Genomic DNA, 25,918 nt, shown 5'->3' with positions numbered 1-25,918 from the left:
CTCATGTTCAACTCTTCTTTCTCATTCCCCAATATAAAACTGCATGAAATGGAATTTAGTTTACATACATCTAAAGAAGATAAAACAGTGTTTTGTCTGATAGTAGTGATCTAGGGCAGATCTTGGTTGAGTACGCCCTCTTGTGGATACTTAAAGGAATAGTTCACTTAAAAATGAAAATTCTGTTATCATTACTCACCAAGTTGTTTCAAACATTTCCTTCTTCTAAACACAAAAGATGATGTTTTGAAGAACTTCGGTAACTTAACAGTTGATGGACCCCATTGACTTCCATAGAATTCTTTTTTTTTCCTATTATGGAAGTCAATGGGGTCCATCAACTGTCTGGTTACCGATTTCCTTCAAAATATCTTCCTTTGTGTGTGTGTGTATATATATATATATAATTATTGTAAAGAAAAATAGTACACTTAAAGCAAAACATTTCACAATAACGTTTCATGTCTTAAAATACAAAACAATAGACAGACAAAACACTGTCTAAAAAAGAAAAACATTATAGTCTTGCCTTTCTTGTCAATTGTTAGTGGAAGATGTCCACATATGGTTACTCTTAAAAGGAACTTGATGCCAAATAACTGTAGGACGAGTTATGGAAAAAGTAATTGGGGGAAATAGGCTGAATAAATAACATTAATTCTGAGAAAAGGTCTAGAATAATTTATTTGCTATAAGTTTGGCTTACTTTAGTGGGGCACTGTACCAATCAAATCAAGGTTGAAAGAAACAGTGGTTTAGAATACACATTCTCTGATCATTTAAAAAAAAAAATCTTTAAGTATTAAGGCCCATTCACACCGAGAACGATAACTATAACGATAACTATATTAGAATCCACATTAATGCCATTAAACAGTCTGTTTATTATAAGCACGTGCTGTGGGTGTATTCTGATTGGCTGTCAATGTTTTACTGTTCAACATCTGAAAAAAAATTTCAACCTTTCTGAAAATGATTCAAATAATATCATTCCACTGTTGGGCTTCCCTATTCTCATAGAATTAGAACAATTAAAACAGCCTTCAGTTTGAATGAACTTTCACAAATGTGATTTTCTTACAGTGCAACTAGTAGTAAGCTCGCTAAACACACAAGAAATATTTTTCTTTACATACTGCTGATTTTTTTTTTTTTTTAATATAGACTTACAAATCCTAATTATAATTGTTAAAGGGATAGTTCACCAATAATTCTGAATTCCAAATATCTTATTTGTGCTCCCCAGAATAAAGTCAGTCATACAGGTTTGGAATGACATGAGGGTGAGTAAATGACCATTTTCATTTTTGGATGAAATATCCCTTTAACTACCTTCAATCTTTGTGCCCAAAAGTGATTAAATTCAAACTAAATATCTAAATAAAATTCATGTGTTCAAGTTTCATTTATTGCAGTTGATGGGTACAACATTATGTAAACGTTTCAAACTAAACTGTTAAATTCTTCCAACCAAAAACGTAGGTTTTTTTTTTTGCCACTCTTTACAGTTCTTTATAATTCCACAGAACCACCCTGAATGAGGGACATTAGAACAAAAATGGCCAGCAATGGGGATGATTATATCAGGAAACAAACAGCCCACACAGCTTGGTCAACAGTATCCAGTCAGAAAGTCTGAGAGCAGGCAGGATGCTACTGGTAATACGGTCTATATCGTGACTGGTCAGGGTGGTGAGGCCCTGGCATCTGTCCCTGTGGTGGTGGCCCCTGCATACGGGGCGGATGGGGTCCGCGTGAATTGGGCCACATCCCTGGGCTCATGCCACCTGGTTGGGTAAAAGGTGGGCTAAGAGTGCCTTGGTCCTGTGGCATTGAGTTTGGGTTGTAGTGGGGAATCGGACCTGGTGGAGGGTGATTCATGTAGGGTGGCATCTGGCTGATGATGTGTCCAGGTGGAGGCGGTGTTGACATGGGAGGTGCCTGGTTGTAAACCATGTGAGGTGTGGCCGAGCCTTGCGGCGGGTGCTGCATGGGGATGCTGAGAGGGGGGGGTGGAGGCGGCGGAGGCCTGTAATGTGGTTGTTGTGGTGGAGGCATTATGTGATGCGGGTGGGAAACCACTGGTTGGCTGGAGTAATCACCAGGGAGATGGTGCTGTGCGGGAGGTGTCTGTGGGTGAGGCTCACGGGGAGATCGCCCCAAGCTCCCCGAATCATCATGAATGGGCACTGTGATGAGGTTGCTATGCTTCCGTGTGGTCACTGTGGCAATCCGGAAAGTCTCTGGGGGGAGGGGCCGTGCGGAAGGCCCCAGATCGGAGGGCGAGGATGGAGGCGGGTGGTTGTAGTTATCGTGGCCTTGCAGTGGGGAAGGAATGAGAGGGTGTGATTTAGACAGGTGGGGAGGTGGAGGCAACCGGAAGCGGTCTGGTGGGTCGGAGGCCAGCGTCGGGTGTGGTGGATCCGGGCGAGAGCTTCCGGTCTTGCTGGCCCTCATGTGGCGATGGTTGATGTGGGCCTGCAAGTCTCGCTGTGAGAGGTAGGTGCGTTTGCAGCTTTGCACGATGCTGCACATGAAGAGGGAGCCACGCTGGCACTGCTCGATGCGCTGGACAGGGTCTGTGCAGCTGTAGAGGGACAAACTAAACTTAGGATTTAGTAGGGGAAGTGGACTCTTATACACAAACTATTAAGGCCCGTTCACACCAACAACGATAACTATGAAGATAAAGTTCTAAATATTGTTCTGAATATAAAAAGTCCACACCAGAGCTATAACGATAATGATACAGAGGAACGATATTGCTGAGATCACTTTCAGAGCGATTTTTTTTCGAGCTGTTGAACGATAAAACGCTGACAGCCCATCAGAATCCATTCGAACTCAAGGGCTCATGCATTTAAAAAGGCAGAAGTTAATCGCAGAGGTCCAGAAAAATCCACCCCTTTTCAAGGATACTTTAAAGAGAATAGATATATGGAAAACAATCGGCCATACCCTCAGAATGGACGATGAGAAGTATTAATGGAGATTATCATTATATCAGGCTAACAAACAGTGTAACATAAAATTACCTCAGGTATCCAGCGCTAGTTGACAACTTTGTCTTTGAAGTTGCAGTGAAAAAGACTAGGTGTTGTTTTTATTCCACAATATTGACTACATCGGCTAAATTCACTTCTAGATTAGATTGTCCTGCATGCTGAGGACATCTGCTGGTTAAAGCCGTGAAAATGCAAGAACATGTTCAATGACATGTTATAAACACTTTAAAACCGCACCTGCTTAGATTAAACAGACCGTTGCCGTTTGTTGGTGTGGACGCAATTATCGTTATCATTATAGCTATCGTTCTTGGTGAGAACAGGCCTTTACTCTGATTTCCATTTATATCCGAGGACATCTGAACGAACAAAGGACCTGCTATTCAGTATTCACACTGCCCTCCAAAAGTTTAGGAACACCCTGGGCAATATCAACATAAAAGCTTATTATTGCAAGACCAGCAACAATGACTTTCTTTTTGATTTTATAATAATGGCAGTATATACAGGTCCTAGTCAGACAGTTATGCCTGATTACCGGACTAAATTTTGCCCAGATTATTATTTTTTTGGTTCAGCACATTTATAGCTTTACTGTTTGGTGGACAATTAAGAGTAGTACAGAGAAATAGTACAGACCAAATAAAACACAGTTTAGAGATACTATAATATTTTAGTATGCTCTGATTCAATGATTTTTGTTTTGTTAAAAAAGCCATAAAAAAGGATTTATGCTTATATTGTCTAAAATCCTATTATGACCAAAAGTAATTTAATGCTAAAATCATGGCCTGTAAAAATCTCAGAAATGGTAAATATCATGACATCTTCCCTGGAAATTTGATCTAAAAATGTATTACATTATATTATATACATAACTACATCATTACACCTGTTTTTTGATAATCCAGGGAATTAAAAATATGCACTTTGTAAAAATGTAAGCCAAAAATAACATTAGACAACAAATAAATGAGATAAATGAGAAAAACAGATGCTTCACATTATGTAATAGACGGTGTAAAGTAGACTGGATGAGACGCATTCAAAGCTGTTAGAATAGTCGATATAGACACCTGTGACTGCATATCATTTCAATTCTATATCAATTTGCCAAATATTTGAGGGTACGTTTACACGACAACGATGTACTAAAAATGGAAAAGTTTTTCCTTCATGTTTTTCACGTACACAGATGACAACATTGTCAAAACCATCCTCATTCAGCTCCCAAAACACTGTTGCTGTGTAAATGAACGGCCAAAACACAAAATGTTTTCATTTTTTAGTTGATAATGTGTCTTTTAAACAGCCCTAAAGACACAAGTGGTGCACCAAAACTAAATTGCTCTCAATATGATCAATTAACACTTAATATTTTTAACAAATTGTGATTTATGATACATTTATAATATAAATTCAAATGTACATGACACTATTCAGTCTCTAATGAAAAAAATCCTGCTGAATAAGTCAGGTTTTCCCATTTTCCTTGTCACAGAGTGAACATCTGTCCACATTAAGTATAGAAATGGATACTCTTTATAGCATAACTCCCAAAACAACACTGGATGTGTAAGACAAGCATGTGCTTCTGAACCACATAAAGTCTGCTTACATACTCTTATTCTAACGCCTACAGACGTTACCAAGGAAACAGAACATGCTAAATTTTCCTGATTTGCTTGGACCTTACAGGCAACATTTAGAAGAACACTTCATCCAAACTTTATATACCAGGGATAGACACGCTGTGTTTTTAAAAGCATCACTTGAACCTCAAACATACTATGAACAGGATAAAATACACTTAAACTGTTGTAGGAGAAACTCACCCTGGGCACATCTTGTCGCATTTCTTCTCATAGTGCAATGCACAGTCATAGCAGAAAACATGCTTACAGGGAATCTGAGAAAAAAAAAGAAAAAAAAAAAACGTGTCAAAACAAGATCTCCAGCAGTATAAAGTATGTTTTAGGGACATATTTCTCACCATTCGCCCATAGATCTTTATTGGCAGGCCACACTTGTCACAAAAATGAACTGGAGTGTCATCTTTTACTCCTACCAAGTTGAGCTGAGAAAATAAGCAGATCACTAACTTACAATAAATATTTCATTAAATATTAAAATATTGTATGACATATTTCCTTTATTACATAATTGTTATTACAAAAATATAATCTAATTTGTTGAAAATAATTGATGAGAAATGTGTAACCTTATAATCCCAGAAGATTGGTTGAGGGAATCTGCGCTGGTTTCCATAAGCATCTCCAGATTTACACTCAAATCTTTCCTCTTGTTTATAGCTGAAAGGCTCTGAAGATCACAATTAAGTTTATGAATAAAGAAAAACATAAATCTATTCATAAACAAGTCATTCCTACAGTTTTATTTAGACTGAGCAAAAATTAGATTTCCGACTCAAATCCACTAAGCAGTTTATAGTCCAAAAAGCAAAAAACACACGAACAGGGATGTACTGCTATTACACAAATAACTATCCAATTTCGGCTAATACGATACATTGGCCAGCCAATGTAAATATACCAGATATTTAAATTGCTGTCTGTCTTAACAGACAGATACAATTTCATTACTTGCACGTTGCCGGTCAGTTCTAAAGATCAGATTTGGAAACACATCAGATTTATGTGTAGTGTGAACAAGGTGATAACACACTCTTTTGTACGATACTGCATCCACTTAGTGAGACTAACCTTCTTCACTTTTTGAGGGCAGTCTGGTGGTGGGACGCTGAGGTCGGGCGGGCGGCTTGCCTCTTACCGTCTGTTTAGAAAGTAACTTGATTGGGATCTGTCTGCGAACATCAAGACCTCCAAGGGATCCTGATCCATCAGTTCCTTGAAGGTCATCTGAGGAAACATACACAAGACATCATTAATAAGAAATCCACACTAACAAGCACAATACTAAAACTGATACATTATATGTCTAAAATTAATCACACCATATTATCATTAAAAATGAACATTTCATAAAAGAAGGAAATGGACAAATTAAGGAATGGAGACCTGTGTTATCCAAAAAGTGCTCAATAAAAAGGGGAGAGGAAACTAAGTATTAATAAACTAGACAACCATAGTAGGGGCAGGTCTCACTATAAAGCTTATACACAACTTTACATAGTAACTAATGAGTATAACTGTGTTTAAAAAGATATTTGGAAGTCCAATGTGAATGTCTCCTGCCGCTGCGTTTATTTAAATCTGGCACTTGCTGGACCCGCGCGCAGCACTAGTTGGTCATGTCAGCGGCTAACAGCTGAATACATCCATTAATGCGTTTACTGCCAGTACACAACAACGTATAAATAGCACCAGGGTTCGCTGCTTTACTGGCAGGTGGTTACCTTTCACTCGAGAGCATTTTGGGTATTTAAAACGTAAAGCTGCTGCAGAAAAATACTTCGTTACATTAGCTTGTAGCTCACCATTTTGGTCCATGACTTGACGCTGTTCGTACTGCGAATCTGCGATGAGGTGGTGGGAGTGGCTTCGTGTCGTTTGGAGTTCAACGTTGCGCACAATTTACGCATATGATGTTTTGCGTCATGTGTCGAGTTTCTGTTGTTGTTATACATCGATTTAAATTGCGTTTTACATATGCAACCACCAAAAGTAGTGTTACAAGCAAAACCCACTCAGAATTGAAAACAAAAGTAATGTTTTATATAGGCTACAGACAAAAGAAAACACAGCAACATACACTTTAACATCATAAATAAACCATATGAATACCACAATTTAAACGTTAACTATAATTACTACATTTACAATTCATTTAAAAATACATTTTACCATAACCCCCCCCCCCCCCCAAAAAAAAAAATATATATATAAACTATATTATATTGTAGGCCTATTATATTGTAAAGTCCAGGATAACCTGGATAACCTGATAACCTTGCACCATAGTTGAAACAGTGATGTATATGGTCTCAGATATAGTAATAGAAATCAGAAACACATTGTGGCTCAGCATGTTGTATTGTTGAAGACGAGTAAATAGCTTCTGGATATTGGTTTTAAAATGACTCATACAAACATGTTAATGTTCTTTTAGCAGAACAAATTGTGCTACAGGAAAAACAATTAGTCTGTTCTTGGTATGCAACCGTCCATCTCGACCATTTCTGGCCAGCTTTCATACTTATTAGTTTCCCTGTCATTCTTCATGTGCTGAAAAAGACAGAAAAGGGAGAGGCATACATTACGTTTTTTCATTGCATAAACTTAAGCACATAAATGGGTGAATTTGGGTTAAAAATGGGTTACCGTCTCAAAAGTGACATGGGTCATGGTATTCTTCCCACCCACAAAGATCCAGTTATCTCTGAATTTTAGTTTGGAAATATATGAACTGCCAAGCTCTGCAATAAGTGCCCTTGCTTCATCATTAAGTCTATAATAAAGGAAGCATACAAACCATGACATCATGAGACAACACCATCATAAGATGTGCATGTAGTATATGATAAAACTAGAGAAAGAAACTTACTTTGTGGCTGGATCATCAAAAGAGGCTATCAACACAAGAGAACCATCCTCGATTGACTTCAGGAACTCTATCAATTCCTCAACCTCTGTCAACAGCAAAAGATTTTTTTATTACATACATGTGAACTGAGAATGAGAATGAAATAAGTATTTAGAATGCAGAAATACTGAACAACATGGTATAATGAAGTCAAGATACAACATACTTCCGTTCCACATATTGAAGCTGCCAGTTTTAATGTGTTCACCTGTTTTTTCTGAAATTTTAATGAATAAGAAAGAAAACATATTACACCCTGGCAAGAAATGTATGTGAACCCCTTGTAATTAATTGGTTTTCTGCTATAATTTGTGATAAAATGTGATCTGATCCACAAACACAATGTGATTAAGCTGACTTTTACTTGTGGGTTCTTCTTTACCTCATTGAGGATTCTGCATTGTGCCTTAAGAGTCATCTTGGTTGGGCGCCCACTTCTAGGAAGCTTAACCATAGTACTTAACTGTCTCCATTTATAGACAATTTGTCTAACTTTTGACTGATGGATGCCTAAACCCCTTTCCAGCCTTACGGAGATCAATGCTCCTTATTGCGAGGCATGGTTCACATCAGTTTATGCTTCTTACCAACAGCAGTCTTAAAAATATTTGCATGTAATTTATCAATCAAAGCAGCTCTAAACCACACCTTCAAATTCATTTTATTAACTGGACTCCAGGTGTGCAATGTATTAGCTTTCGTTGAAGTAATTAGTCTATTGATCCACTTAGTTTTCCCTCCAACACTGGGACTGTTTAATGGGTTTGTTCAAAAAGACACGAGAAATTAGAATTGTTTGTGCGTTATCAGCTTAAGCACATTGTGTTTGTCTACTGTCGTGACTTAGATGAGGATCAGATCACATTTTATGGCAAATTACTGCAGAAAACAAGTTAATTCCAAGGGGTTCACATACTTTTTCTAGCCACATATTGATAAAATAAAAATATAAAAATATTACTAAATACAAAACATGGTGCCATTTTAATTTTTTGCTTTTTTTAAAAGGGCACAACAAACTTACCATTGATAACAACAATATTAATTCCTAGCCAATTATTACCACGTGTGTCTCTCTCTATTATCCTAAAACAAAATGCAGAACAGGTTTAAATTCTGTCAAATAGCACTTATGGCGTTCGTTTAATCATTCAGTAAAAGTATATTTACATTTTCCCCTCAAAGCATATTTGTGGACCAACGATGTTTGTTGCACCGCTGTAAATCTTAAAGGCAAAATCTTTTCCAGAACATGGTTTTGGGAGGCCACATTTGTTTTTAGGACCTGATAAAACATAGACATGTAAATATGTACCCTTAAAGTATTTTTTTTACACTGTACCAGATCAGATTATTCGGCAATTGCTTACCATCATCTTTGTGATTATCAGGTTTCAACTGGACATAAACTCCTCCCCCCATTGACCTTTCTGGGTTAGAGAAAAATATAAAACATGCATTGTTTAGCCTATATGCCAGTACAAATTTTAAAGAAGCAAAATATATAAAAATGCATAAAAAAATAAAATATTCCTTATAGCAGTAACTCACCCACTATATTTGATACTGTTAATTCAGGATTGATCTGCAGGAGCTTGAGGACAAAGCTTATGGATATTATCAGGGCAGCCACCATGAAAACAAATTTCAATTTTTCTGTGAAAGCAATTGTGATTATATATAATTCTTATTTTCCCATAATATCCATCCTTGTTAGTAGATTTAATGTTTGCACAGCATCCTTTCAAAAGTGGAACAAAAGTTTCAAAATGTGCTGATATTTTTCTGATGGTAGCTGGTTTTTCGTATTTTCTGGACCATGTTGGTCATTTATGGTCATTAGAGGGCTGAGATCCTATTGGTTGATTAAGCTGGTTAGATCTTATAGACCACCTTGGACCACTAACAAAACAGCAGTTATCATGTCAAAACCTGTTTGACCACTTTAAGCAGACAAGCCATGTTTTTTATCAGCAGGAATTCCTTAACAAGGGCCTAATTCAATCTATTTTTTTTTTTTTTTTTTGTGGTTTTCATAGAAGAACATTAGGCTACTATAAAAAGTCTAGAAGGGCTGTGGCATCACTAAAAAACTTTAAAGGCTTGAGAATATAAAGCTTTTAGAGTCTGGCATCTATGCAAAGTAAGGAAACATTTGCATTCAGTCACTTTTCAAATGTACTGCTTCTGCGTTGTGATAGAAAACAATGCAACCAGGAAAGTAAACACTGCACTGAACGAGACTTCTAGCATGTCTTCACAACATAACTTACTTTTGCCTCTCTGTCTCCTGTGTACCACAAGGGGACCAACTAGAAATAAAAATGTCAACATAAACATGAAACATGAGAGAGACAGAAAAAGACAGCGAAGAGAAGCAAAACCAACCTCTTCTAACGTATATCATGACTGAAATGTTCGGCTCTCCTCACAGAAGCTGTAGATCCACTTTAAGCGAAGGTGTTGAAAAAGTTATTCCGCACAACACAATCTATCAATTGATCACTTAATATATATATAAAAAAAAAAGAAAAAAAAAGAAGAAGAATTAAAAATACTTATGTTTTTTAAATCATATCTGTTGTCCTTGCCACTGCGGATCTAATTGAATAAAGTTGCTCTAGACTTTAGACTCTATGCGTAAGGCTGACTAATGGCAGCGAAAGGTAGTGTAGGCTACTACTGCATTTAACCCATATACTCTGTCCAACCTGATTAACTCGTTCTTGAGAATTCTGGCTAAAGCGCTTTAAATCCAGTTTGTCAACTATCGTGTAATGATGTTTGCTGTTGTCACGACTATTTCCTTTAAAATAGACAATGGAGACTTATTAAAAGAAACACATGTATACTAGAGCGACTAGGCAAATATATATATATATAAAGTAGTATAAAGCAAGCAATCTATCCTACTCATTTAGAAGAAAGATTCCCCTCGTTAAACCATGTATTTTTCAGCAATTCTGTTGTATCTAAGAGGGAATTAGTATGACAAAAAGAAGGCTATTGACCGTTTGTGGACACCGTAGTCTCACGTTGGCGTGTCTGTCGTTCAGCGAGTACGCACTACGCCGCGCAACCGCTAGATGGTGGTCTCGAGTCGACTACAGGGGCACTAGCAGAAGACGTTCGTTTACTTCTGTATTTATATATATATATATATATATATATATATATATATTATTATTATTATTTTTTTTTTTTTATTAACATTTTGCCAGTAACATTTGACATTTGAAAACATAGTATTATATTCCAACGAAAGTTAGCCTTTAGCAATGAATAAGAACAAACAATCTGTTACCAGGGATTTAGAATAAAAGAATAATAAATAAAAAAATATCCAGATAAAACAACAAATAAAATAATAATAAAATACAATAACAATTAAATCACATATTAAATAATAATAATACATAGACAGTAAATAAATAAATAAATACTTTTTTTTTACTCAAGTAGGGGATAGGAAAGCTCATTTAAAGATTATATCTCAATTTACAGGTGATTCAAAACCTTATTTAAAATCTGGTATGTTTTAACTGCTTTTTTGTTTTGATTTAATTTACAGAGGGATTCAGCAAAACTTTTTAATTCAGAGCAAAATGCAATAAAATTTGGGTTTGAAGCTGTAACTTTACACTTATGAATATGACCTTTTCCAAGCAAGCACAGGATTTTGATAGCATTATTTAAAGGAACAGAACCAGTGTTACATGACAAAAACGTCTGTATTTATATGTGCAGAGCTATATTTTAATCAGTCACTTTATTTTTGAGTACCGGCACTTCTCACATGTTGCCGGTAGCCTACTCTGAGCGCACACACCGAAAACGTACATCAGGCTATTAGGGAGCTTTTGTAAGCTGTACGAGCATGTGACTGTGAATGAAGCTTAATATTAATTTAGCATGAGTGGCATCAGCGCGCGAATCACCGCAGGCGCGTTCACCAGCACGCTCCAAAAAAGTGCGATTAAAATTTGCACGAGCCGTTCCTATGCAACCCTAATGATAAAATGTGCAATCCTTTTGAAATATAGAGAATGTAGTAAAACGATTCAGAGAAAGTCAAACGTGATCTAAAACAGCCACTAAAAAGACTGATGAAAAAGGGGAAAACATCATCCTGCTCCAACATACATTAGCTTTTTCTATTGTATTTATTGTGGAAACATTTGACTAGTTGTAGAATTTATAATAGATCATCTCTTTTGGGGGAACAGATTTTCCACTAAAGATTTATGTTACAACTGTGGCATGTTGTATAGGCTAGTTTCTAAATGCAGCTTGCTATTTTTCATAAATGCTATAGATAAAAAAAACATTGGCCTAAGCATAGAAAGCTAATGAGGAGCCATCAATAGTCTTATTTGTAATTAAATCCTTATTTTAACAAATGCTATAGTTAAACAATTATAAGATGTTACTTTTAAGGCCGAGCACAAGTTAGAAAGAGCTTTAAAATTCGGACCTTCTTGAATTATCGACTAAACAATTGATTTTCCCCTTGTGTAAAATGTGTTCTGCTTTCAGATATTCCAAGAGATGACAGAAAATTTGAAGTAAAGATTATTTGACTACCCATTGCACTTTGTAAACAAGTGATTGTTAACTATAGGCTACTTTATTGCAGTTATGTTATCAACTAATTTGCATGTTTGGACCATTTTGCACAAAACAAACCAACAAATGAAATGCCCGGGACGCTGTTAAACAGGTCACACTTCAACCACCCAAAGTTCAAACCAAAACTACCAAGGGAGATCACCAATAACTGGGGTACAACAGTAACAACAGTTATTAAATATTATGTGGACTGAAATTGTGTTTGACTTTGAACAACATCTTTCAATAAAAGAGGACTTGTTTAAAACTGATAGTTTCAATGGAACTTTAGAAATCTGGAAGTCACATTGTAAAAAAATGTTTTATATCTGCACATTTTTTTAAAGACTTGATGGAATTGCAAACCAAAATGAATGCTCATTCTTGATAAGAGATTGCAGCCATTTAAGTTTAAGAATCTCATTCATGATATCAAAATCTATTTCCTTTAGTCCACCTTCCTCGTATTCTTTTATTATATCTTTTTTTCAAATTTTCTTTCTCCACAGAAATCAAAATTCAGTTGATTAATAGCTTTTTATCTAGAAATTGTGTCACGGCTCATCGCAATGAGTTGTACATCAGAACGTAGGCTCAGAAGTGCTGCGCTGTTACACTACGGTCTCAGATTTCATCAAAAATATCTTAATTTGTGTTCCAAAGATGAACGAATGTCTTACGGGGGTTGGAACAACATGAGGGTGGGTGATTACTGACAGAATTTTCATTTTTGGGTGAACTAACCCTTTAATCCACCCCTGACTTGGCCAGCTAAACAATCACAGCACATTTCTTATCTCAGAAGGAGGGGCTTCATTGCGTTTTTTTTTAACAATCAAGCATGAAAAGTTGAAAACATATTCTAGTACATGGCGGCACACCCCAAAACCAAAATCAAGACTTTGTGTCAGAAACGGCCGCTTTGATGCAGTGTAATGAATCAGCGCCCCGCGCTTGCCCTCCGACGTAAGGGAGAAACTGCTGTCTTTTCTTCTTTGGAAAAAACATTCTTATCCTCTGGATCAGATAGGTAATGCTGATGTGTTTTTAGTTGTTTTGACAAGCCAACATCGGTCACTGATTGTACATGAAAAAGGTGAGAAATCAGTCATCAAATGAGAACTACAGGTGTTTATTAAACTAAAATGTTTATTTTTAAATGTGATTGTTGGTACATTTTACTGGTATTTACCATAGTTTCAATACAAAAATTAAAATATGAAAATTATTTTCACATAAAAGCAGTATTTGGTCTTCAAAAAACCTTTTACCAAAAGGTACATTTAAAAGGGGGGGGGCATCTTATATTTGGAACAACACAATATATATATATACATACATACATCAAAATGTTTTAATATGCTGAAGAAAGTTATGTGTTGTCAGATAGCCTAAGATTATCATAAGGTACATTAGATGCCCTTTCAGTTAATTTCCTCTAGTCAGTAGATTGTTCAGATAAAATTGCTAATTTTTTCCTGACCGATACTCAAACGATCCAGTCGGGCCTGTAGTTCTTTGCGCTTTCTACCAACTTCAGAGTCCTCAAACAGAAGCTCACTCACATTTGCCTCATCCAGTAAACTCAACATGTCAATACACAGGAGCTGAGCAGTCTGCTTCCGCATGAAAAGGGAGATCATCAATGGCAGTTGGTCAGCCATTCGCTGCACCACAATCTGAAAGAAAATCAGGTACTAAGCACTGCAGTCCATTCAGTCTCTGAACAAAGCTTCATATTTGTAACTGAAAACTAAGAAGATTTACCTCATAATATGCCTGCAGTATTTCACTGTACTTGCTTTTTTGGTGAAAGATAGGTAACTGGTCTTCTGAAAACGTCACTTCGGTCTCTGAAAACATCTCTTCATTCTCTTCAGGCATCTCTTTTAAGGCCTTAAAGTGGATGGAATCTTGAGTGAAGACCATGTTTTCCATTTCAAGCTGCTCTGAGATCCTCTGCTCTGCCTTCTCTTGCTGGGTTGACTGAATGTTGTGAATTTTGTCCTATATAATCAAGTGAAGTCCAGAGGAAGCTTGATTAAAAATGGATGATTGTTTAGTTTTGTTTACCATTAATAAGGAGCAATATTTACCGTAGTGATATCTAGAAGAACAGGGTATTTCTGGAAACATTGATTTACTACATTAGTAAACTGCTTGATGATGATGCCTTCAGGGAAAATACAAAATCAAAACGACAAATAGCCACAATGACTCACAATTCAGATGTGCTAAAACTACAAAAACATTCCCCCCCCTGTGTTATTCAGTTGTAATCTCATCTTTTGGTTTTATAATGGAAAATGTCCCCAGTGTGCAGAAAGATCTTTAGCATGGAGATGAGTGATGGTACCTTTGACGGTGTTGAGTAAGTCGATGGCTGGTTCTTTAAGTGTGGCCACATGCTCCTGCAGAACCACCTCAAACATTTTGTAGTTGCAGAAGCCGATCAGTTCCCTCCCTCTGTAATTCTGGATATTTGCTATCATCTCTCCAGTCGAATTTTTAACTTGTTTGGGAACAAGGCAGATTTATTTTGAAATTATTTGACTTTTTTATTTGAAGAGCACAAAACATCAGAGTCAATTAAAACTTATTTATATTTCTTAAATTTCAAAATATACTAACAAGTTGTCTTTGTGTCGTTAAGATGATCATTCCACATCTCATATTCAGCCCGAAGTTGGACAAACAAATTGTTCTCACTGATCAGCTCTCCTGATGATAAGGACTTGATTTGATCATTGAATCTTGTTAAAGTCTGTGAGAACAAAAATAACATTTGTTACCTAAAAATGTACATTACATAATAACATTAATCAAAGAGAAATACAATATAAACGGACATAAATTATTTCTTTTGGCTTTACTAGAGGATTTAGTATAGTCAATATTGCAATAATTTATTATAGCCATTATGGTTACACAATTATTGGGAGAAATGTAATTTAGGATAATATGGCTGCGTCTCACAAAATTTGGTACCCATCTGGAGACACATCAGTTGCTTGGACCCCAAATACTAATTTTGAGTAGCAAGGTAATTAACCCTCAGACGGTCCTCGGTCATTTCTGACCGAAGCATTTTCTGTTTTGAATTTCTAAAAATCACAGCTTCATCGGAATGTTATGAAACTGGTGACTTTTATGGCATTTGGTATGTGAATACAAAAAAAAATTGAGGTCATGATCCGAGCATGCTAAGTCAAAAATGACCGACCCATAGGAAATGAATGGGAAATTGACAAAAAAAAAAAAAAAAAATTCTTCGAATTTTCGTGTGTACAATCTACAAATCGGCCACAATCCTAAAAAAAAGTACACAGCTGTAAAGGGGTGACACTCTACAACATCAAGAGTGCAAAAAAGACACACCCACCCACACACACACACATACAAACACACTTTTATACACATAAACACCAATAAATTTTGATTACAAAAAATCTGTTTTGAATTTTTAAAAGTCACAGCTTCATCGGAATGTTACAAAACTTGGTGACTTTTCTGGCATTAGGTATGTGAACACACAAAAAAAATTAGGTCATGATCCGAGCATGCTAAGTCGTCGTAAAAAAAATAGTCACACTTGTGGTCTTTGGTCAAAAATGACCCCCATAGAAAATGAATGGGAAATTGACAAAAAATCTAAAAAAAAAACAATAAAAAAAAATATATATATATATTATTTTACATAAAGTGTTATAATTGAATGAATTGCATTTTTTGTTACAAATTCTTTAAAAAAAAAAGAAAAAGTAAATTTGTCCATAAACAGCTGGGGAATTCACATGCCTCTCCATAGAGAGCTGTACATGCCATCTAGTGGTTACACCATGGTTCTACGCTTTCTCTCCATACTCTCACCAGATGGTGCTAATCTGCTTAAAACATTATTTTTTTTGAAGGCCTAGCCCTAGACTCTATATTAAACTAAAATACTGCATAAAAAAAACAAAAAAAAAAAACATATAGGCTATATATATATAATATATATATATATATATATATATATATATATATATATATATATATATATATATATATATATATATATATACAGTGCAATGCAATGCATAAGTGAATACACCCATGCTAAAGTTGACTAAAAAGAGGAATAAAAAATCATATTTTGGAAATTGAACTTAATGCCTTAATTAAAAAAATTAGGAAAAATCCAACCTTTAAGGACACCAGTTTTCTTTGTGAATGAATAATGTATCGTAAATAAATAAATGTTCTTCCTTAAAATACATGGTGCATAAGTGAGTACACCCCTATGTTAAATTCCCATAGAGGCAGGCAGATTTTTATTTTTAAGTATTTTAAAAAAAAAAAATTTAGGATACTATGCATCCTGATAAAGTTCCCTTGGCCTTTGGAATTAAAATAGCCCCACATCATCACATAGCCTTCACCATACCTAGAGATTGGCATGGTTTTATTTCAGTTAGCCTAAAAGCTAGTTTGATTTGCATTGAGAGATGATCTTATGGAAAGTACCCCATGCCAATCTCTAGGTATGGTGAAGGCTATGTGATGATGTGGGGCTATTTTAATTCCAAAGGCCAAGGGAACTTTATCAGGATGCATAGTATCCTAATTTTTTTTTTTTTTAAATACTTAAAAATAAAAATCTGCCTGCCTCTATGGGAATTTAACATAGGGGTGTACTCACTTATGCACCATGTATTTTAAGGAAGAACATTTATTTATTTACGATACATTATTCATTCACAAAGAAAACTGGTGTCCTTAAAGGTTGGATTTTTCCTAATTTTTTTAATTAAGGCATTAAGTTCAATTTCCAAAATATGATTTTTTATTCCTCTTTTTAGTCAACTTTAGCATGGGTGTATTCACTTATGCATTGCACTGTATATAAAAAATCAATGGCAAAAATAGACCATAAATATTAATAAATTCAATAAAATTCTCTCAAAATACAAAATTAAAAAGACAAAAATATTATAGAACAAAAATAAATTGCATTGGTTTTACTAGGATGGAGGAAGTTTCATTTTTAGGTATCCGGTCACTTCTGACCGGGAAGGCCCAGGATGTGACTCCGAAACGAAATATTAAATTGTTACTTCAGTGAGGAATAGTTTGGCCCCCTTAGGATCCTGTGGTGGTCCAGCCTCACACTCTTTGAGCTCATTCCTCAGGTCCCACATCTGCTTTTTTATCTGCTCATTGAGGTGTGGCAGAGATTTCTGACAAAAATGAGTAAAACATTTAATAAATTCACACAATGCATTTGAAACACACTATGTTCAATAGATATAGTAATAGACAAATATGAACAGAGAATTAGTCTCAACACCAATGAGCTGCCTAATTTCCATTTTTACCATTTGGGCCTTGTTCATACTGCTAATGAGGTGTATGAAACAACATAGTAAATATACAACCAGTTAAGAAAAATAGTAAATAACTAAATTATCATAGTGTAGGGCAGGGTTCCTCAAATGCAGCCCTGGAAAGTTTAGCACCATCTCTAATCGAAGACACCAGAACAAGCTAATAAGGGTCTTCAGAGAGTTACAGGTAGGTGAGTTTGATCAGGGTTTGAGCTAAACTCTGTATGGTAGATTTTAGGAACCCTGGTGTAGGGTTATAGCAGGGATACAAACTCATGATAGATGAATAAGGCAAGCAATTACAGATCTGAGATTTCTGTGAAAGAATACACTTCAAGTTCACTTTTCAATCTGTTTTATATGATTCAATGAGTTATATGTGCCCACAGTAAGTTTCACTGGCTCTTATTCTTTTTCACACTAGAAAAAAACAAACAAACAAATAAATTATTCACAAATATCAACTATTTTCCTGCCATTGAGGAATTTTTCGACAACCCATGTTTTCACTGTTATAGGGAGTGCTATTACACATATTCTGAAAGAGTAGGCTACAGAATCTCTAGATCAAAACACAAGCGAAGAAGAAGCAGAAACAAGCGATAAAAGCATTATGCAAGTTGTTGTCTTTGATAAAAACGTGATTTCCTTCTTTTTTTTTACTTACCTGTTAATAATCTTGTATTGTGCAAAAGTATTATAATATGAAAGGCTCCAATTTAGAGCGGCAAAGTACTTATGCGCATTGTGTAAATTCTTCTTGTAATCGTTTCTTTTGTTTTATGTAACTTGAGTATACAGTGTAGCCTACCACTGTATGTTACTAGTCCTGAAAGAGGCGGACAGGTAAGAACGTCACGTGACATACACTGCAACACATAGTTTTTTTTTTTTTTTTAGTTGTCTAGTAGGCTACACTAGTGTGTAGTCTTAGAAAAAAAACTAAGAAAATAAATAAATAAATAAATAAATCTTCAGCGTCCATGACGCCCTATCTAATCTTCACTAACGACCCAAAACCAAAAGTACATGGAGTGGCACCTGCCCCTAACCTATAGGTGCCACTCCATGTACTTTTGGTTTTGGGTTTTTAGTGAAGATTAGATAGGGCGTCATGGATGCTGAAGATCTTTGTTTTATTTATTTATTTTCTTAGTTAGGATTAGAGGTTATTTAAAAGTTAGACTTCGTTTGGTTTTGTTACTTTCTTTTCTTTGGTGCCGTCCACGTCCCCTCTTCCTTTTTGTGGTATTGACCATCTTACAGAAATTCTGTATCCACTGTATAATATACAAAATTATCAAACCTCTGCAACATAAATTTCCATATCTTTCAAAGTGCGGACACATTAGTGCAGTTTTGGCTAAATTGTGGCGAAAAAGGTCCAATGTCAATATTGTAATGTATAGGCCTAAAGCACAGCTCACACAGAAGTTACTTTCAAAACATGCAGCTTTCTATTGGTCAACGCGGTGAATCCATGTATCCAATTTGAACCGATTCCGATATTAACACAAGAAAATCTTTTCACTTTCACACGAAATTCCCGATTCTGTGGATTCCTATTGATATAGACAGGTTTTAGCCCTGCTGCTGGAGTCAGCCACAGCAGCCATTGTAGTCGGAACGAACACTGTCAAATGTGTTTTCAAAATGAAGTTTGCATCCCTGACCATTAGTAACTTACTTTGATGTGATCAACGAGATGCTGAGTCAGTTTGACGGCAAGACATTTAATAGTCGCTTTATCTTCTTTCAAGAGGTCTCTGTAGAAAAATAAAAGACACTTTTTGAAAGGCGGTATACTATAGCTTATTGACATAAATTTTAGAGAACAAAATGTTAAATACTGGTTAAAAGGTTAAATATTCTTTTCACATTGTAACCTGAAAAAGTAATGATTTTGGAAGAAATCTCTCTCTTTTTCTGCTGCCTCCTCTAGAGGAATTTTCTCATTGATCTGCTGTTGTCCTCTACACTTCACCATGATGTAACCTTTGCGGAGAGGAATCACTTTGTTGTGGACAATAGCCAGAATGTCCTTCTCTGTCCCACTGTCTATGAGATCTGGCTTGGTCAAAATGGCTGTGAAAAAAAGGTAAATTAGAAGTGCAGAAGTGCTTTAAGCTATTGATAGATGATGTGCGGATCATCTGCTTAATTACCGACAGTTCTTTTGCCTTCAGGATCTACTTTTTGTGCCATTTTTAATGCTTCTGTTGTTGCAATGTCAATGTTACAAGGAACCACCACCATGTTTATAGTCTCTTGCTTCTCAATAAATTTCATTATCAGACGTTTGATCTACAAGACATGAAGAAATAGTTTAAAAACTGAACTAAGGTACTGAATGTGGCACGCAAGACAATAATAAATCAAATTATACTTTCCACCTGGTCGTCAATATCATCTGGTTGTCCTGGGACTGGGACTCGGGCAATTCCAGGTAGATCGATCAGTGTGAGGTCACACACATCTGGTGACATGACCTCTAAAGTGATGAGCTCATCACATATTCCTACCCCCTTTCCTGCCAGCTCATTCTGGGCTGTAGAACAGACATACTGCATAATTAAATCAATGCATTCAACAATGCAAATCAATGTATTCAAACAGTAGAGCAGCCAAAGGATGTAAAAAAAAACTGATGCTACGTTAATTGCGTTAAATATTTTAACTCGTTAAACTGAAAAAAATGATTGCATGTGTTAAACATGCTAATTTTGACAGTCCTAATGGATTATATACAGGGGTGCACATAAGTGGCGCAGGTGCGCGGCGAAAATAAAAAATGCGCTGGGTTCAGAATTCATTTGCGTACAGACATACAATTGTTAATAAACAAACACCGTTTTAGATCGACACTATAATACTGTATAAGAAATCCATTTGAACTGAATACACAAATCTGCCGATTTCAGAGAAAAATGCGAAACTGTTCTAATAAAAAAGTAAAAAAGAGAAAAAATCTAAATGTAAATATTCGCATTGTATTTTTTAAGTGTAATATAAAATAAGTGTATTTGTATTTAATACTAATTAAAAAATATATATAAAATAGTATTATCACACTTTATTTATTATGTTGTCTATTTTATAAAAAAAACACTAAATAAAATGCAGTTATACTATTATTAATTATTTGTATTATTAATTACGCAATACTGCCAATCTGCGTCCAATTCTCTCATCCTCTCACACTCCACTCTCTCTGTCCGTGGGTCTATGGAATTGTCAGTCAGCAGTCAATAAAGCTGACTTCATTCCAGCCTTCGCATCTCATTCTACTCTTAGTATCTTGGGCTTGACTGAGACCTGGATTCGTCCAGAACACTCAGCAACCCCCGCTGCTCTCTCTAGCAATTTCTCCTTCTCTCACTCCCCTCGCCAGTCTGGGAGAGGTGGGGGTACAGGGCTCCTCGTTTCTAACAATTACAAATACTCCGCGCTCTCTTCTCTATGCAACAACAACTCATTTGAATATCATGCTATTACACTTACAACTCCCATTAAGATCCATATTGTAGTCATTTATCGTCCCCCAGGTCAGCTGGGAAACTTTGTAGATGAGCTGGATGTGCTGCTGTCCACTTTCCCTGAGGACGGCACCCCACTTCTAGTCTTTGGTGACTTCAACATCCATCTCGAAAAGCCGAATGCAACAGACTTCACCTCTCTCCTAGCCTCTTTCGATCTCAAACGACTCATCACCACAGGTACTCACAAATCAGGCAACCAACTGGACCTGGTTTACACACGCAATTGCATCACAGACAACATCCTGGTGAGACCTCTCCATGTTTCAGATCATTTCCTCATTACTTTCAGTCTACATCTCTCTACCCCTTCACCACCAACACCCCCACCAGTCACTTTCAGGCGAAACCTGCGCTCACTTTCTCCCTCCCATCTTTCCTCTGCCGTGTCATCTTCTCTTCCCCCACCCTCACAATTCTCATCTCTGGATGTGAACACAGCAACGGACACCTTATGCTCCACTCTAACCTCTTCTCTAGACATTATCTGCCCTCTCTCCTCCAGGCCAGCACGCGCTACTCCCCCTAACCCCTGGTTATCTGAGGTTCTTCGGGAACACCGGACTGAACTTAGGGCAGCGGAGAGGAAATGGCACAAATCAAAAGACGCATCTGACCTGAGTATGTATCAATCTCTCCTCTCTTCCTTTTCTGTGGATGTTCATGCTGCAAAATCTTCATACTTTCACAACAAGATCAACAGCTCCTCCAACACACGTTCACTCTTCAAGACATTCAACTCTCTCCTCTGCCCACCTCCACCACCACCCGCCTCCTCCTTAACTGCTGACGATTTTGCGAACTTCTTCACCAACAAAACAACAGCTATCAGCAGTCAGTTTTCAGCTCCACACACACAGGAACCCAGACTGACCGCTTCCACAGCCAATATCCCACTGTTCTCCTTCTCCTCGCTAACCGAGGAAGAAGTATCTATACTTCTCCTCTCCAGTCATCCTACCACCTGCCCTCTAGACCCCATCCCCTCACACCTTCTACAAGCCATCTCTCCGACACTTCTACCATCACTCACACACATAATCAACTCATCCCTCCATACTGGCACCTTCCCTACAGCATTCAAGCAGGCTCGGGTCACTCCACTGCTTAAAAAACCAACACTAAACACATCATCCGTAGAGAATTACAGACCTATCTCTCTCCTACCATTCATTGCGAAGACACTTGAAAGAGCTGTTTTCAACCAAATAACATCCTTTTTGTCTCTAAACAACCAGCTGGATGTCAACCAATCTGGCTTCAAGAAAGGGCATTCAACAGAAACTGCATTACTGTCAGTCACAGAAGCCCTACGGATCGCAAAAGCTGCTTCCAAGTCTTCAGTCCTCATTCTCCTGGATCTGTCTGCTGCCTTCGACACTGTGAATCATCAGATCCTTATGTCCAGCCTCTCATCACTGGGCATCACAGGAACTTCACTCCACTGGTTTGAGTCCTATCTCACAGGTAGGTCCTTCAAGGTCGCATGGAGAGGCGAGGTATCCAGAGCACATCAACTGACCACAGGGGTTCCCCAGGGTTCAGTTCTTGGTCCCCTCCTCTTCTCCATCTACACTACATCACTGGGACACATCATACAGGCACACGGCTTCTCCTACCACTGCTATGCTGATGACACACAGCTCTTCCTCTCGTTTCAACCAGATGATCCCACAGTAGCTGCACGGGTCTCAAGCTGTCTGGCGGACATCTCCACATGGATGAAGGAACATCACCTGCAGCTCAACCTGGCAAAGACTGAGCTTCTCATCCTCCCTGCCAATCCGTCTATACAACACGACTTCACCATCCAGCTAGAGTCATCATCAATCACCCCATCAAGGTCGGTCAGAAATCTTGGAGTAACGTTTGATGACCAGCTGTCCTTCACAGATCACATTTCAAAGACAGCTCGATCATGCAGGTTTGCACTGCACAACATCAGGAAGATCAGGCCTTTCCTAACTGAGCATGCAACACAACTTCTCGTCCAGGCCCTGGTCATCTCTAGGCTTGACTACTGTAATGCTCTTTTGGCCGGACTTCCAGCATGTGCAACAAAACCTCTACAGATGATCCAAAATGCTGCAGCTCGTCTTGTCTTCAACGAGCCCAAGAGGGCCCACGTCACTCCTCTGTTCATCTCTCTGCACTGGCTACCTCTCGCTGCTCGCATCAAATTCAAGGCATTGACGCTTGCTTACAGATCTATCACAGGCTCAGCTCCCTACTACTTTCACTCACTCCTACGAGTCTACATCCCTACCAGACGCCTACGATCGGTCAACGAGCGACGTCTCGTGGTTCCATCACAGAGAGCCACAAAATCACTTTCCAGAACATTCTCATTCACAGCTCCATGCTGGTGGAACGCTCTCCCCGGCCTCATCCGGAATGCAGAATCACTGGCAACATTCAAAAAACAGCTGAAAACCCATCTCTTCCGTGAGCACTTAACCTCCTAAAAAAAATAAATAAAAAAAAACCTTGCCCTTTGAAACATCACTTATCGTGCTTATGCTACTCTGAATAATGCCTGAACTTTGTATTCTGAACACTTCTTGCGTTGTTGTTGTTTTTGCCTCTTCATGATGACTCGCTTAATTTAGTCCTAATTTGTAAGTCGCTTTGGATAAAAGCGTCTGCTAAATGACTAAATGTAAATGTAAATGTAATTATTTTACTATTAATAATTCTTTTTATAGTTATATTTAATGAGTCACACTATGTGCAATGTGAGCACCAACCCAAATCTCCAGGTGCTCTCATGAGAACCAGACGGAAAAACAAAAATGTGCACACCTTATTATACTGTATATGAATTAAAACTAGAATCAATGAATTCATATCACCTCTGGTGCCATCTCCTTATTTCAGTTTCCTGTCTAATTTCTCTCTTATATGTGACCCTGGATCACAAAACCAGTCATAAGTCGCACGGGTATATTTGTGGCGATAGCCAACAATACATTGTATGGGTGAAAATTATCGATTTTTCTTTTATGCCAAAAATCATTAGGATATTAAGTAAAGATCATGTTCCATGAAGATATTTTGTAAATTTCCTACTGTAAATATATAAAACATTTATTTTTGTGAGTGAATGCAGCACAATCGCGAACATAAATGGAAAACTTTAAAGGCGATTTTCTCAATGTTTTTTTTTTTTTTTTTGCACCCTCAGATTCCAGATTTTCAAATAGTTGTATCTCGGCCAAATATTGTCTTATCATAACAAGCTTATTTATTCAGCTTTCATATGATGTATAAATCTCAATTTCAGAGGTTTACCAATTACTGGTTTTGTCATCCAGGGTCACATACTGTATGTTATTGGTTCATTGATATTATAGCATACTAAGCAGAAATGCAAATTTAAAAAGTACTAGTACCTATTAAGATCTTTGGTCTCAAAAGTAAAAAAATAAGTACTAGTTCTATTTTTTCTTAAGTTAAGTAGAATTAAATGCTAGACACTATTGGAATAAGTACTAGTTCTAATAAATCAGAACTAGTAGCCTATCTAATGAATATGTACCTAAAGAATAAGCACTAAAAAATAAGGCACTTGCGCCTAAAGAATAAGCACTAGAAGCTAATGAATAAGTACCTAATGGAAGATAGTAAAAAATAAGTAGGCCTACTAGTAGCATGAAAATAGATACTAGTACATTTTAAGTATTACATCTTTCTAAGCAACATACATTAATAGGTATATTATAGTATTTCTTTTACATGCTTTAAACGCTTCCGACTGGAAAACAAAACAGATTGCATGCATTTTTTCCTAACCTGCTTCAATGTAGTTTCCAACTAATGATGAATCAACAAATTCGTTTTTCTTATCACGGTAGGATAGAACAGCCTTCCAGCTGACTCCGACTGTTACCTTCTTCAGCCTCAGCTCTAGTGGACATCGGGTGACAATTCCTATAGCAAACACAGTTCAGTTAACAATTACAGTTAATTAATAACAAAAACGGGTACTGACAAAAGATATAACTCTTATTATTTATATTCAATTTTGAATATATATGAATATAGATATAGGAAAAGGAGAGTAAAACCAGTCCTCACCGCTTCCTCTTGGTAATGCAACTCCAGAAATCGCTTCCAACACAGAGCTTTTCCCAGAACTCTGGTCTCCGATCACTGCAATAGTCGGTAATGCCAAGTCCTTGTGAATGCCAACTGACCGCAGAGTGTCGATCAGATCAATGTATGGACGAATTTTCTCTTCTAAAAGACTGTGAAATGCTCCTTTCATTTTCTGACTGTAAATATAAAAATGTACATTTTATTTCTAAAATCTCACTGATTGCACTGTATTATTTTCTTATTATTTAGCCTAGTCTTTTTACTTTTTTGATTTGCTATAATTAAATTATGTGTAGGCTATAAATGATAATTTCTTTTTTTTTTTACTCCAGTGCACATACTAAAAAATAAACTAGGCCTATATAAAATCATTTAAAATATGTATCTCAAAGGTAATTAATGAGATACACATTGCACATTATATAGCCTACTACTAACCTTTCATTTTTAGAACGCAGAACGTTGTCATTATCGTAATGAGCACTTCTGTCTGAAAATAAAGAAAACATTGTCTTGAAACAAAAAACAAAAAAGTTTTTAATGCCTCAAAATTCCAATATGTTAGTTTTTATCCAAACACAGTGTATGTGGCGATGCTAAATGGAAACCAAATCCTGTGTGTCTGACTGAATTTATAGTGTAGCCTAACACACCCCCTGATAAGAACGAAAATAAAAGTACCCTAGATTAAACACGAGGTTGTTGAGAGTTTCTGGAAAAATACCAGGGGGGTGTTGTGGCC

The 25,918-nt window shown here is 36.8% G+C and overlaps 3 protein-coding genes across 9 annotated transcripts; all 3 read right to left on the bottom strand.

Annotated features, from left to right (window-relative positions):
- Window positions 1-666: 666 nt before the first annotated feature.
- On the bottom strand, window positions 667-6,712 carry LOC311282827 (E3 ubiquitin-protein ligase Hakai). 5 transcript variants are annotated; one of them, XM_084396869.1, is made up of 6 exons: window positions 6,463-6,712; window positions 5,729-5,884; window positions 5,227-5,327; window positions 4,999-5,082; window positions 4,841-4,914; window positions 667-2,602 (listed from the first exon to the last, which is right to left on the bottom strand). In XM_084396869.1, the coding sequence occupies exons 1-6, from the start codon at window positions 6,473-6,475 to the stop codon at window positions 1,654-1,656; spliced, it is 1,377 nt and encodes a 458-aa protein (XP_084252995.1). In that variant the 5' UTR covers window positions 6,476-6,712; the 3' UTR covers window positions 667-1,653. The 5 variants fall into 5 exon arrangements, with proteins under 5 accessions (XP_084252995.1, XP_084252994.1, XP_084252996.1 ...); XM_084396868.1 differs by having other exon boundaries at window positions 1,159-2,587; window positions 6,382-6,537; XM_084396870.1 differs by having other exon boundaries at window positions 1,165-2,587; window positions 6,463-6,549.
- A 90-nt stretch (window positions 6,713-6,802) lies between these two features.
- On the bottom strand, window positions 6,803-10,557 carry LOC311282828 (protein FAM3C). Of its 3 annotated transcripts, XM_084396871.1 has the most exons (11): window positions 10,482-10,554; window positions 9,957-10,016; window positions 9,842-9,880; window positions 9,120-9,224; window positions 8,939-8,998; window positions 8,739-8,853; window positions 8,593-8,654; window positions 7,735-7,785; window positions 7,530-7,614; window positions 7,307-7,433; window positions 7,004-7,210 (listed from the first exon to the last, which is right to left on the bottom strand). In XM_084396871.1, exons 2-11 carry the CDS (start codon window positions 9,973-9,975, stop codon window positions 7,124-7,126), a joined length of 750 nt encoding a protein of 249 aa, XP_084252997.1. In that variant the 5' UTR covers window positions 9,976-10,016; window positions 10,482-10,554; the 3' UTR covers window positions 7,004-7,123. The 3 variants fall into 3 exon arrangements, with proteins under 3 accessions (XP_084252998.1, XP_084252999.1, XP_084252997.1); XM_084396872.1 differs by lacking the exon at window positions 9,842-9,880 and having other exon boundaries at window positions 6,803-7,210; window positions 10,482-10,557; XM_084396873.1 differs by lacking the exons at window positions 9,842-9,880; window positions 10,482-10,554 and adding an exon at window positions 10,127-10,190 and having other exon boundaries at window positions 6,803-7,210.
- Window positions 10,558-13,293: 2,736 nt separating this feature from the next.
- LOC311282604 (interferon-induced GTP-binding protein Mx2-like) lies at window positions 13,294-25,860 on the bottom strand. Its single transcript, XM_084396442.1, has 13 exons — window positions 25,615-25,860; window positions 25,156-25,352; window positions 24,871-25,008; window positions 19,936-20,090; window positions 19,708-19,846; window positions 19,429-19,627; window positions 19,230-19,308; window positions 17,273-17,395; window positions 14,808-14,940; window positions 14,533-14,688; window positions 14,273-14,349; window positions 13,944-14,183; window positions 13,294-13,855 (listed from the first exon to the last, which is right to left on the bottom strand). The coding sequence occupies exons 1-13, from the start codon at window positions 25,683-25,685 to the stop codon at window positions 13,631-13,633; spliced, it is 1,932 nt and encodes a 643-aa protein (XP_084252568.1). The 5' UTR covers window positions 25,686-25,860; the 3' UTR covers window positions 13,294-13,630.
- Between the last annotated feature and the right edge of the window lie 58 nt (window positions 25,861-25,918).

Source organism: Rutilus rutilus (assembly GCF_951802725.1).
Source record: "Rutilus rutilus genome assembly, chromosome: 23".
In the NCBI taxonomy this organism is placed as follows: domain Eukaryota; kingdom Metazoa; phylum Chordata; class Actinopteri; order Cypriniformes; family Leuciscidae; genus Rutilus; species Rutilus rutilus.
This window is presented reverse-complemented; position numbering and strand designations above follow the sequence as displayed.